This window comes from Manacus vitellinus, unplaced genomic scaffold (genome assembly GCF_001715985.3).
Source record: "Manacus vitellinus isolate BGI_N305 unplaced genomic scaffold, ASM171598v3 scaffold_2_pilon, whole genome shotgun sequence".
In the NCBI taxonomy this organism is placed as follows: domain Eukaryota; kingdom Metazoa; phylum Chordata; class Aves; order Passeriformes; family Pipridae; genus Manacus; species Manacus vitellinus.
The window spans coordinates 12,231,833-12,242,650 of record NW_021940208.1 but is presented as its reverse complement, the minus strand read 5'-3'; the positions used below and the strand labels follow the sequence as shown (position 1 = coordinate 12,242,650).

General features: G+C 37.0%; 1 protein-coding gene across 2 annotated transcripts in view; it reads right to left on the bottom strand.

Moving 5' to 3' along the window:
* Positions 1–1,444: 1,444 nt before the first annotated feature.
* The window catches only part of CUL5 (cullin 5), a 32,472-nt gene continuing 23,098 nt past the window's right edge, over positions 1,445–10,818 (bottom strand). For both annotated transcript variants that reach the window (XM_018071126.2, XM_018071127.2), the window contains exons 13-19: positions 10,345–10,476; positions 9,603–9,726; positions 8,669–8,844; positions 8,389–8,550; positions 7,567–7,685; positions 6,139–6,262; positions 1,445–4,969 (exon numbers count right to left, since the gene is read on the bottom strand). In XM_018071126.2, the coding sequence (XP_017926615.1) occupies positions 4,775–4,969; positions 6,139–6,262; positions 7,567–7,685; positions 8,389–8,550; positions 8,669–8,844; positions 9,603–9,726; positions 10,345–10,476 (1,032 nt within the window). In that variant the 3' untranslated portion in view covers positions 1,445–4,774. The remainder of the gene's footprint in view (positions 4,970–6,138; positions 6,263–7,566; positions 7,686–8,388; positions 8,551–8,668; positions 8,845–9,602; positions 9,727–10,344; positions 10,477–10,818) is intronic.

Here is a 10,818-nt window from a genome sequence, read left to right as displayed (position 1 = left end):
GGTGGACCTTATTGCTCTCTACAACTACCTGAAAGGGGGATGTAGCCTGGTGGGAGTCAATCCCTTCATCCAAGTAACTAATAAACAGCCTCAAGTTGTGCCAGGGAAGGTTTAGATTGGATATTAGGAAAAAATTCTTTGTAGAAAGCGTTGTCAAGCACTGGAACAGGGTGCCCAGGGAAGTGATTGAGTCACCATGCCTGGACATATTTGAAAGACATGTAGATGTGGCACGCAGGGACACGGTTTAGTGGTGGACTTGGCAGTGCTGGGTTAACGTTTGCACTTAAGGATCTTAATGGTCTTTTCAAACCTAAATGATTCTACGATTCTATGTTGACAGGTGAAGCAAAGCAAGAAAAAAAGCCACATCTTAACTTTATCAGAAAAATGAACCAGGTTTTAGAGCCTTTTGTATTTAGGTCAGTGATTCTACCTAACCTGTGACCAATTTACAGTGCTAGGAATTGATTCAGCTAAGGAACTCCTGTGATAACTGGCTTCTAGAGAACAACTCCTCCTGGGAAAAGACTGCACGTTGCCCTAACAGAGGGAAAAACATTTGGAAATAATGGCAACCTGCTATCAAAGTTCTGCCTGCAAGAACTGTGAGCTGGCAAACTGCCATGCACACTACTGAACAGTCACTCAAAAAGAGCTATTTATTCCATACAAATACTTCTAACTGTGGCATGTTCCAGAAAGCACAAAACACTGATGTTAGCTGGTGCACTTAAAGAATGTAAAAAGAGATTCACATTAAAAGACAAGGACAATCAGAGAAGAGCCATTACAGTAAAAGCATTTCCTTCAGGCAAGCGACTGTTCCCACGGCACTCTTTACTGCAGGATAAGGTACCCGAAGGTCCCAACTGTCTGGTGACACCACCAGTAATTTTCAGTGACACACAGTGTAAATAATTTCAGAGACAAATCAACCAAAATATTCAGCAATCCAAGTACATCCCAGGAAGTTGCAGAGACATAACCCTTTTTAAAAATGCCATAAACAGAAACTGAGGCACCCTCAGCCACTTCTGGCATGGCAGGCTTTGATATACTGAAATGGAAAGACTGAGGTTCATCTTTAAATAGAACTTGGAAGACTAAATAGTTCTATGTATAACCTTAAATACTTGAAAAATCATAAGAAAATAATTGGAAGTCTTTACCTTTTTTTTTTTTTAAATACTCTGACTGTAACAGACTTTGGGACTTGGAATCAGGCAAATTTCATACAGTGGCATCTTTCAGGAGCAGCACCTGAATTCAACGTTAAAATTTTGCAGGGTGAGACACCAAAATACCTTGCTAAATGAGTAGTCTTTTATATTACATTTTTATTTTGCAAGAAAATAAATTATACAACTTAAAAAATAAAATTCAAAAATTAAGCAGTACATCAAAATAGTTCAGCTGGACTGCCATACAGAAACTACCACCATTCAAAATTGTACAGCATTATTATCTTGGTAGTGGCACACATTCAAAATTGTAAATACCATACGTAGATAGTTATTACAACTCAGGAACTCAAGTTCGCTCAACACTCCAGACTACATATAGTGTATATGACAGGAAAGCTTTCATGTATTGTTTATTTCACAAATATGACCTCAAAGAATTACAAAGATAGCATCCCAGTCATTTAGATGAAAATAGAAAACAGTTTGAGTTCAAGATAGCAAATCTTTCTGTAAAACTATCAAATCTTTTTGCCAATTGTATTTTTAAAATTTGCACTTTACAGGACAATGGCATCCCAATGCAAATAAATGCAAGATGTTAACATTCAAAACATTTATATTAAGTTTAAAAAGGTGAAAATGAGAAAGTCACATTGTCATTTGGAAATGTAATTGCATTACAGTCATAACAAATGAAAGAAACGAGTAAAAATAGAAGCTAGGGACACCAACTGTGGAAAGAGGAAAAATGGAAGACTTCAGAATTGAAACTGAGATTCTCATCAAGTTGTTGGGACAGAGAAAGATTTAACAGTATTTCTTAATTAAACCCATTAAGAGTGATTTTTTTCCCCCTCCCCCCTCTTCTATACCAGATCTCATTCCTTAGCTATTCACCGTGGCAGTGTGTGTGGCAACATGTTTTTCAGATGCAGCACCTTCTTAAGCTAGGTCTTTGGACATATATATTCATAGCTAAAAACTGCAGCCTTAAAAGTGCATTGTTGCAATATTGCAAGTGAAGAATAGTTTTGAATTCTACCCTCCCCAAAAGAACAGTTTACCCCAGGTTTCTCCCTGTGCCCCAAGTGATACTAGTTTTAAGTGCAAATTGGTGAAAGTGACCTGATGAAGGATGCTAAACGTGATTCTGCATCTTTAACAGATTTGCTGGTGTGAGTCTCAGATTTAATAAAAAACCCGACATCCATTTCTGGAACATATTTAAAGAAAAATGACCATGTCATAGGCACATTACCAATTCTATTTCTGCATCCCAGGTTTTGAGAATTATTTAGGTAACAATTAGGTTGTATTGTATATATTAGTTGAGGGAACGTGTAGCTCCTTAGCTTTCAGCAACCTGTTGCTTTCTGCATACACTCCAGCTTCCTAAACAGTTGCACCTGAAATGCAGTCTCAAACTTCTCTCTCAAATCTAAGCCGATGGCTTCAAAATCAGCATTATCCCCTTTGCAGCTCTTTCTGTGTAACAATTTCACACCTGTTCTTCTCTGGTTAAGGGTGGAAATTTTTCTCGTTGAGAAGTGTGCTCAGACTGTCATGTTTTCCCCAATTATCCCAAGTAAGCATTTATTACTTTTAAGTTACAAAGACTGAAAGTCTTGCAGCACAAAGTTTTTTATTAGAATTTTGTTTTCTAATGTTCAAATAATTTCATTGGTTAACTACTTAGAGCACCACTTGCTTTTGATTCTGAATTGCAACACCACAGGGCCAACATGAAAGATGCAATATTTTTAAACGGCATCTACTTTTGAGTATCAATAAAAGCATGTAACACAAGCTGTAGGATTTCAATCAATTGTGATTGGCCAGGCCTTGATTTCTCTCCGTCTCTTGGTCATGAAACTCTCACTACCAAAAATTTCTTACTCAAACAGATGTCCAAGTACATACTGTTCTCAGTCAGTCACACTGGCATTTACATTAGTAATAGAGCAAGCAGCCTGTTTAAGGGTGCAAACAGCCATTCTTGGAGAGTTTGCTTTTAAACCACTCTTACTGCATACTTTACTGCAACCATGTGAAAGTAGAACTCCTCTTACTTACTGGAAGGCTTTCTTTTTTGACTAAAGTTAATTGTATCCTCTTCCCCCTTTCATCATCAAAGAAGATGAGGCCTTTAGATGTTGTAGTTCAATTAACTGGTTAATTAAAAAAGAAAAATTCGCACATTTGCGATTTATACAAGAAATATTCATACAGAACTGAGTAAAGCGCAACTTACCTTTTGTCTTAAGACAGGCACTCTGCTCCTGTGATTCATGGTATCAGTCCAGTACATGCTGGGACATTTCAGAATAGCAGAGAGGCAGGCAGTGCCAAATGACTACTTCAGACGATTCAAAATAGAAGAGGTAACATTAGGAAGTTGAAATTCCTGATGTGTATTTGGCACTCTCTCCGCATACACTAAAGAAGGTATTTTTCCTTAGCTTTCCACCATTTTCATCAGAATTATATTTCCTACCCTACCAGTTACAAAATAAAAAGCAGAGCATTTTTTTTGTATAAAGATGTTGACTAGTCCAATTGGATTAACCTTGCATGTATATAAAAGTTACCACTGAGGAAACAGTACAGGGATCTTCAAGTGTTATTCTCTTTCTGGGGGAGTTGTGCATCAATTACTCTTTAATGCATCCAGATATATGTAGTCATACCTAAATATTTGGAGTACAAATATTAAATGTACAAGGAAATACACTTAGTATTTCTGTTCAGTATAGCAGACCCTCCCATGAAAACTGCTTTTAGAGTGAAGTATCATTCAAGAAACCTCTACCTTCTCAAAAAGGATTGTAGCAAATCATCTGTCCAAATAAGGTAACAAGTAACACATATCCACTCGTTTACAGGAAACAAAAACAATGATCTCTTGCTTAGCGAAAAATATCACCCATGACTTGGAATTACTTTTGTGTCACTTAATGTGTCAATTATTAAAATCCAGTTACTAGATTGAAGCACTGCTCTAGCCAACAGGTTTTAACTGTAACAAATACATATCAGTTGTGATGCATGTGTTTGTGTGTCTCAAATGTTATTACATAAAAAGGATCAAAGGTGGACAGTACATTACTCTGTTGATCCAAAACACAAAAGTGAAAGTGCTACTTCTAGTCCTAATCGCATTTAAAAAAACCCCAGAAAACCAAAACCAAACAAAACAAAAAAACAAACCCAAAACAAAACTAATAGCAGTTCCTCAGTGCATGAATATTTGAATATTTTTTCCTTGTGCAAGTACTGGTCATCTAAAAACCCAAACCTGTATTCTTCCTGGTGGGTGTAAATCAAATCTACTTTAAAAAGTTCACAATGGGCTCTTCATGAATGCAAATTTCCCACAAAACAGCATGCTGTTAGAAGTGTGCAACATGAAGGGAATGCCATCATGCTAGCTGAATGAGATTGGCAAAATATAGTCCTCAGTTAAGGTAAGGCAGGGATTTTAATACGTAACAAAAGTCAAAACAAGTCCTTCTGCAGCACAAACTGTTGCAGCTGTCTGTCCAAGCACCCTTCCATTTATGTTCTCAGCATCCTGCAGAGTCCTCAAATTATGCCATATATATGAAGGTGTTGATATCTGACTCATCTCTTCTGATATATTTGTGCTCTATAAGCCATTCAATTTGCTCTTTTATCATTTTCTTTTGTGGCAAGAACATATTTTTCAGTATTTCTACCAGTTCAGTCTGAAGCTGGGCATGAGTAATTTTCTTCCGCATTTTCATTATTTGGATGATAGCCTCCTGGTGGGGTACAAGAAGGACAAAAAAGAAACACTTTTAAATGCCTGAGTGAAGTGACAAAATGAACACAGCATTATTAGGGAGCTCCTGGTATGGCAAGACAGCAAGGAAATCTGTATTTTTCCTTAAAAATCAGATAGATGCTGCATTTCTTAGCCCATGTAGGTATCGAATTGCTTTTACAAAGAAGTTCATAAACGAAAAGAATGAAGCACTGGCAAGATGCAAGAGATACAAGACAATTCCAGTCAAAGGCACAGTTAAATTCTATACCTAGAGCGTGAATTACTCACTAAAACCAAACGTTCATTCATTCTCTGAGGAGTCGTCACCATTTCCTAGGTGATTTATGATATACCTTGTGAACACCTCATGAAATGCAAGCTGAATGTAAAATTGGAACTCCCAAGGAGTTCTTACTTCATAAACACAATTGGGCATTAATCTTTTTGCTTCAAGTATGGTCACATTATATGTTACGTCAGGTGATACAATTCACAATGTGCATGGCCTGGAATCTACTCTGACTGATAGAGCAGACCTGAAACTTGAAGGTAAAATGGGATTCTGAAACTCCATAGTAGGTAATGATCTCTGATGCCAGAAAAAAATCAGGTTTTTTTAGAACCATCAGCTCAAAAGATTTGACATGAGTAGCTGACTGAAGGACAATCAACCACAAAGCAGGAAGCTGCAGTTTGTACAGCTAAGATGCACTTTTAAACTTTCCCTCTAAGGAGAAGGCCTCTTGAAGAGTCATGTTCTGTTACTGCAGTGTGATCCCATCTCCAAGATTTTCCTCCTTCATACAGACCAAAGAGATCTCAAGATCAACAATACTGTGTGTTCATGGTGGTGGCTAGTGTAAGTCAACTTTACCAATCTGCTGCTGTCATCCACCACAACACTGTTATGCCTTCACCACTTGCTTAATATCTGCTTTGCCCTCTTTAAAGATGATGATGATGTGGTATTTCAGAACAGGAGGCTGATAACTACAAGTGCAAAATCAGGTATTTACAAAAGATCTAAATCAAACAGCAAAAGTAATTTCCAATGGGATTCAAAAGCACTCATTTCATATATCAACATCCAACTGTGGACAGCATGTAATGATAATACAATAAAAGAAATAGGGTAATTTTATATTCTTCTGGTGGTTTACTTGCCTGGGTTCGTAATATTCTTAGCTGGACTATTCCTTCATTTTCCTCTTCCCGCATTCTCTCTGTAGTAAGTTGCAATCGACCAATCAAATTTATCTTGCCCCTTTTCTGAACTTTAGCGTTTTTTCTGAAAAAGTTGCATTGCATGAAGGTAAGCAAAACAAAAAACCACTTTCAATTACGGAATTCCCGTTAAACTTAAATTACAGCTGCAAGGAATAACATCACATATCAGACATTTATGGGCTATTAGCATTGCAGCAGTGAGACAGCTGGCTGACAAATCAAAACTCAATGCCAACATCTCTGCACAATAAAACCTAAACAGTGCTAGTAAGCATTACAAATAAATCCATCAGTTGAAACTGCTAATGTCCGAAGTTGAAAAGCTACCAGTATCACTTTAAAGAATAAAATTTCAGAGAAGTATATTTCAATTTAATTATATAAAAGTAGGGTTGTTTGGAGGAAGTTTTTACAGCAAAATTCAGGAAATTGGACTAGCTAATATTCCATTAAAATTGTCTGTCTAGCTGAAAAGGACAAAATCCAGCTATTGTAACAAAGAAAGCTGATGGCGTTCTTCAGTGATTACCCACGAATTTTCTGTACAGCCTGTCTCTTCTGTCATGTCCTCTCATCATTTCCCAAAGCTCAGAATCCTGAGGACAGGAATAAATATTGGCCCTGGGCAAGAAACTAAGTCCTGGGGAAGCAGATTTGTCACCTGTCTCTTTCTCCACAGATCCAGATGTCCAGTTGCTATTGAGTAGGAGGCACAAAATCTGAGGTTACTAGCGAGGAGCCACTTCTCATCATAGTCATGATAATAGAGGCAGGCAGAAACCCAAAACATGCTGAACATAGTATATACCATTTAGATATTCTCTCTTAATATTATCTTGCTCTCTGAAGGATTTCAAAGCAACAGGAAAAGAGCACCATGATTCTCACAGAAATAAAGATACTCTGGTGAGAGCCACACTAAATATCCTAGCTTTTGACAGCACGCCATATTATTAAGCAGTTTCACTTCCTTTTTTTAACTTATCACTCTGCTTTTGAAATTCTGTGCGTGTGTAATAATCAATACAGCACTAGTGCTCTGATTACAGGCTGTCCTTCCATGAAATTTCATAGGCTCATTGGTAACAGGAACATAGCAAAGCCTCCAGTTTTGCACCTCATCCCTAGGTGCTTAAGAAATTGAATTTCACAGAAATTACATTTTGTCTGAAGGGATTGCTGCAGGTCATCTAGTCCAGCCACCTACTTGAAGCATGACTATAGCCAAAACTAAGTGAGGATAGGGCAGCAAAGCATGTGTCTAACTTAATTTTGAAAAATTTCAAGAACAAAGGTTAAGTTAAAGTGAATTCCTTTAGTTATAAAATAGTACATTGTTATTTTACTTTTCAAACATCATCTTACATTAAACTGAACTCCTGGTTCACCGAGAAGAGGGTTCCTTCTGTAAAGTCTTTGGGTGAATTGACTTGAGGTTCATATAATAAAACCTGACGTTTCAGCTTTGGAAATGCTACAAGAGACTACAGAGAAAAGGGGAGGGGGGGAAAGAATGAAAATAAAACACCAGACTTTCTAAATGGAAACAATTACTTTCTAAGAACATAATTCACTGGTGTGCAGACTCTAGTGAGGGAACCACACAGCACTGCTTGGAGCTGCTAGAGGTCAACATGAAGATACCAATAAAACCAGAGAGGGGACACAGTTTACCAAATCTCCTTCTGAAATGTGTTAGCATAAGCAAAATATCACACAAAGTAGTAAAATATACAAACTCACGGCTACAGAAGCGGTGTTAAGTCTGATTTATGTTATTTCTCTCTTTATTTGTGAGCTAAATAGTTAGAAATCTGATAAAGCAAATACTGAAGTTATTTTTAAGCAACATATATTTATCAGGTGCCACTAATTTCCTAGAATTAGACCAATCCCACTCCACAAACCACAATCATAACTCTGTGCTTTAGGCAGCATATGGTCAAAAAAATCTTGCAGTTCCCAAAAGCTTGTTAGGTAAATACTGGGTAGAGAGAACATGTTAACGTAAAGGCTGTGTGTGCTCAGCAGTAGTGCAAGGAGCCAACATTACAACTGATTAATTAGCAAGAAAGGTGTTCGTGTTTCAGTTTCAATGTGTTATCTGACAGCGCTTTCAAAATACTAATCCAGTATTTCAGAGTACAAAAATCAAGAAGCAATTTGTTTCAAGAGAAAGGGATATACCCATAAAGTCCTCCTAAGTTCTGCATCAGGAAGTTCAGTCGCCAGTTTCAGATTTTCAAAGCTGATCTTCTCTCTGGGTCTTTGGTTCCATGCAAACAGCACAGCTAGCTGAAATGTTGTTACCTCCAAGTCATACTGGCCAACCTCATTCTTAAATGTTATCTGTGAAGAGGACGAAAATTTTACTCATAAGCCCTTCTGGATCACAAGCTTGATTCCTATTATAAATACACAGAGAGTACAGTCATTGAGACTGATACACTGAAAACTATACACTTACAATTCCATTGGACATGAGGTGGTGCCAATGGAGTTTCCTACCACTGTGATTCTTTTTATAAAATTCTTCAACTTCTGGGATGAGATCTTCTAATTCCGTGGGCAGTGAGACAAACACTTTTTCAGAACTTCGAGACCAGGCGCCAGCATTTAAAATTTTAATATTCACAGAGTCAGCTGTAAGATGATATTGGATTATATGAATCTCCAGGTATGACTGATAGACAAAACAAAATGTTTATTTTTTTTTCTACTCTGTGTACAATTATGGAGGACTGGATTTTCAGAAAGTCGTGGGGTGTCTACCTACTTAAACATCAAGGTGCTCTATTTAAGCATCACTGGCTTTCTGCCAACAATGCTGATTGAAATCTGGTTTTTTGGCTTGCTTCTGCAGAGCTCCTTAAGCCCTGATACAGCTTTATAGCTGATGCTTGTAGGAACTACTCAAAGGTTTTCAGCAGTGATAGGTCCAATACTGGATTTTCCTCAGCCTCTCTTATCAGTGAAACTTAATCTCAGAAATGTGATTTAAACTCTTCATAGCATGGTCCAGCTCTCCTGCTGGCAGATAAAGGAGGAGCACAGCATGGTGCACTCATGAAGAGTGATGAGGGTATAAAAGAAGGGAGTAGTTCAGGCATTCACCTGGTTGATGCTGATTCAAGCCCCTGCTTACAATTTATCTAAAAGAGGAGGGAGTCTGTATCTACAAGACTGCTCACAATGAAACTTCACAACAACTCACAGAATGATACAGCTCCAGCTGTATCAACTGCAAGAGAAAGCAGGGTCTACAGACACTTCCAATCTAAGGGTAACAATGCCATGAAGACTATATTCAACCTGCAGTTGATATAATTTTTAACAAGATTTAACAGACCTATTCTTTCACTATGAGAAATGAAGAATAGCAAATAATTTGAAAACAGTACCTGGTAAAGCAAGTTTATTATTTTTGTGCATTTCTTTGAAGGCCTGGTTCAAGTCTTCAGACACTTTGATATCCTGGAACATTCTGGCCAGCTTGTTTACATAGTCTGCTGGCATTCCCACTTCCTGTATAAACAAAGAAAACACTAAACAATGACACAGACAACTATGAACAAAAAAAACTTCAATTTTAAAATACTAAGCTTGAAAACATTGAGAGCATAGAAGTACACAGGTACCATCACTTTACAGTAACTGCTAATGTGCAATGCAATAGAAAGTGTTTTTTTGCATGGATCATAAGCAGTTACCCCTTAAGGGCATATGATGATTCTTTTAAAGAAATCCAAGTGCTGAAGAACATATGCATGCATTAAGGAATCAATGAATTCTGATATGTGATGGAATGTTTAAGGCATGCAAATAATAGTCTGATGTACATAAAATTTCATAATTAGAATGCATCTCAAATTATTTACATACCAAAAAATGTACACTGCATTTTGCTCATTTGCGTACAGAATCTATTTTAAAATCTATCACTACCACTATTAGCCCTTAGAAAAGAGCTAAACTTTTAATTTCACAAAGTTTTGCGATGAAAGGGAAATATAAGATGCCCTGAGTGGCCTGCAATTTAAGATAAACTTCATCTAAGCAAGAAGGGTATTTAAGTTCAAGAGTGGGAATATTAATTAACCACAAGCATGAGGCACAACCAAAGAAAGGTGTCATGCTACTTACTCTGAGCCATTCCACCATATTCTCCTCAATTTCACTATCAGCTGATATATCCAATATCAGACGTCTTGTTAAGTGAGCTTTGTGATATCGCATGAAAACATCTTTATTCTGTACATATTTAAGTACCAAAAGCTGTTAAAAATAAGAGTTTAATATATTTATTTACATTGTCAATCAGACAAGTCTTTGAATGCTGATCTAATAGCACTGTGAAGTAGAAAAAGGCTATGTGACATTGCCTTAAGGGTAACGGTGTTAATACTATCACAGGCATCAGCTATGAATCTGTCATAATATTGCACTTCCAATTTCTTCATTTAAACATCAAGAAATTCTCTTACATCAAAAAAGACATCAGCACTGATATGTAAAAATCTCCTGTATTATTTTCTAGACTAACATTAGTTATTGTAATACATTACAATCTCATACAGGCATTTAGCATACCAATTCTGTGAACTGACACAGGAGACA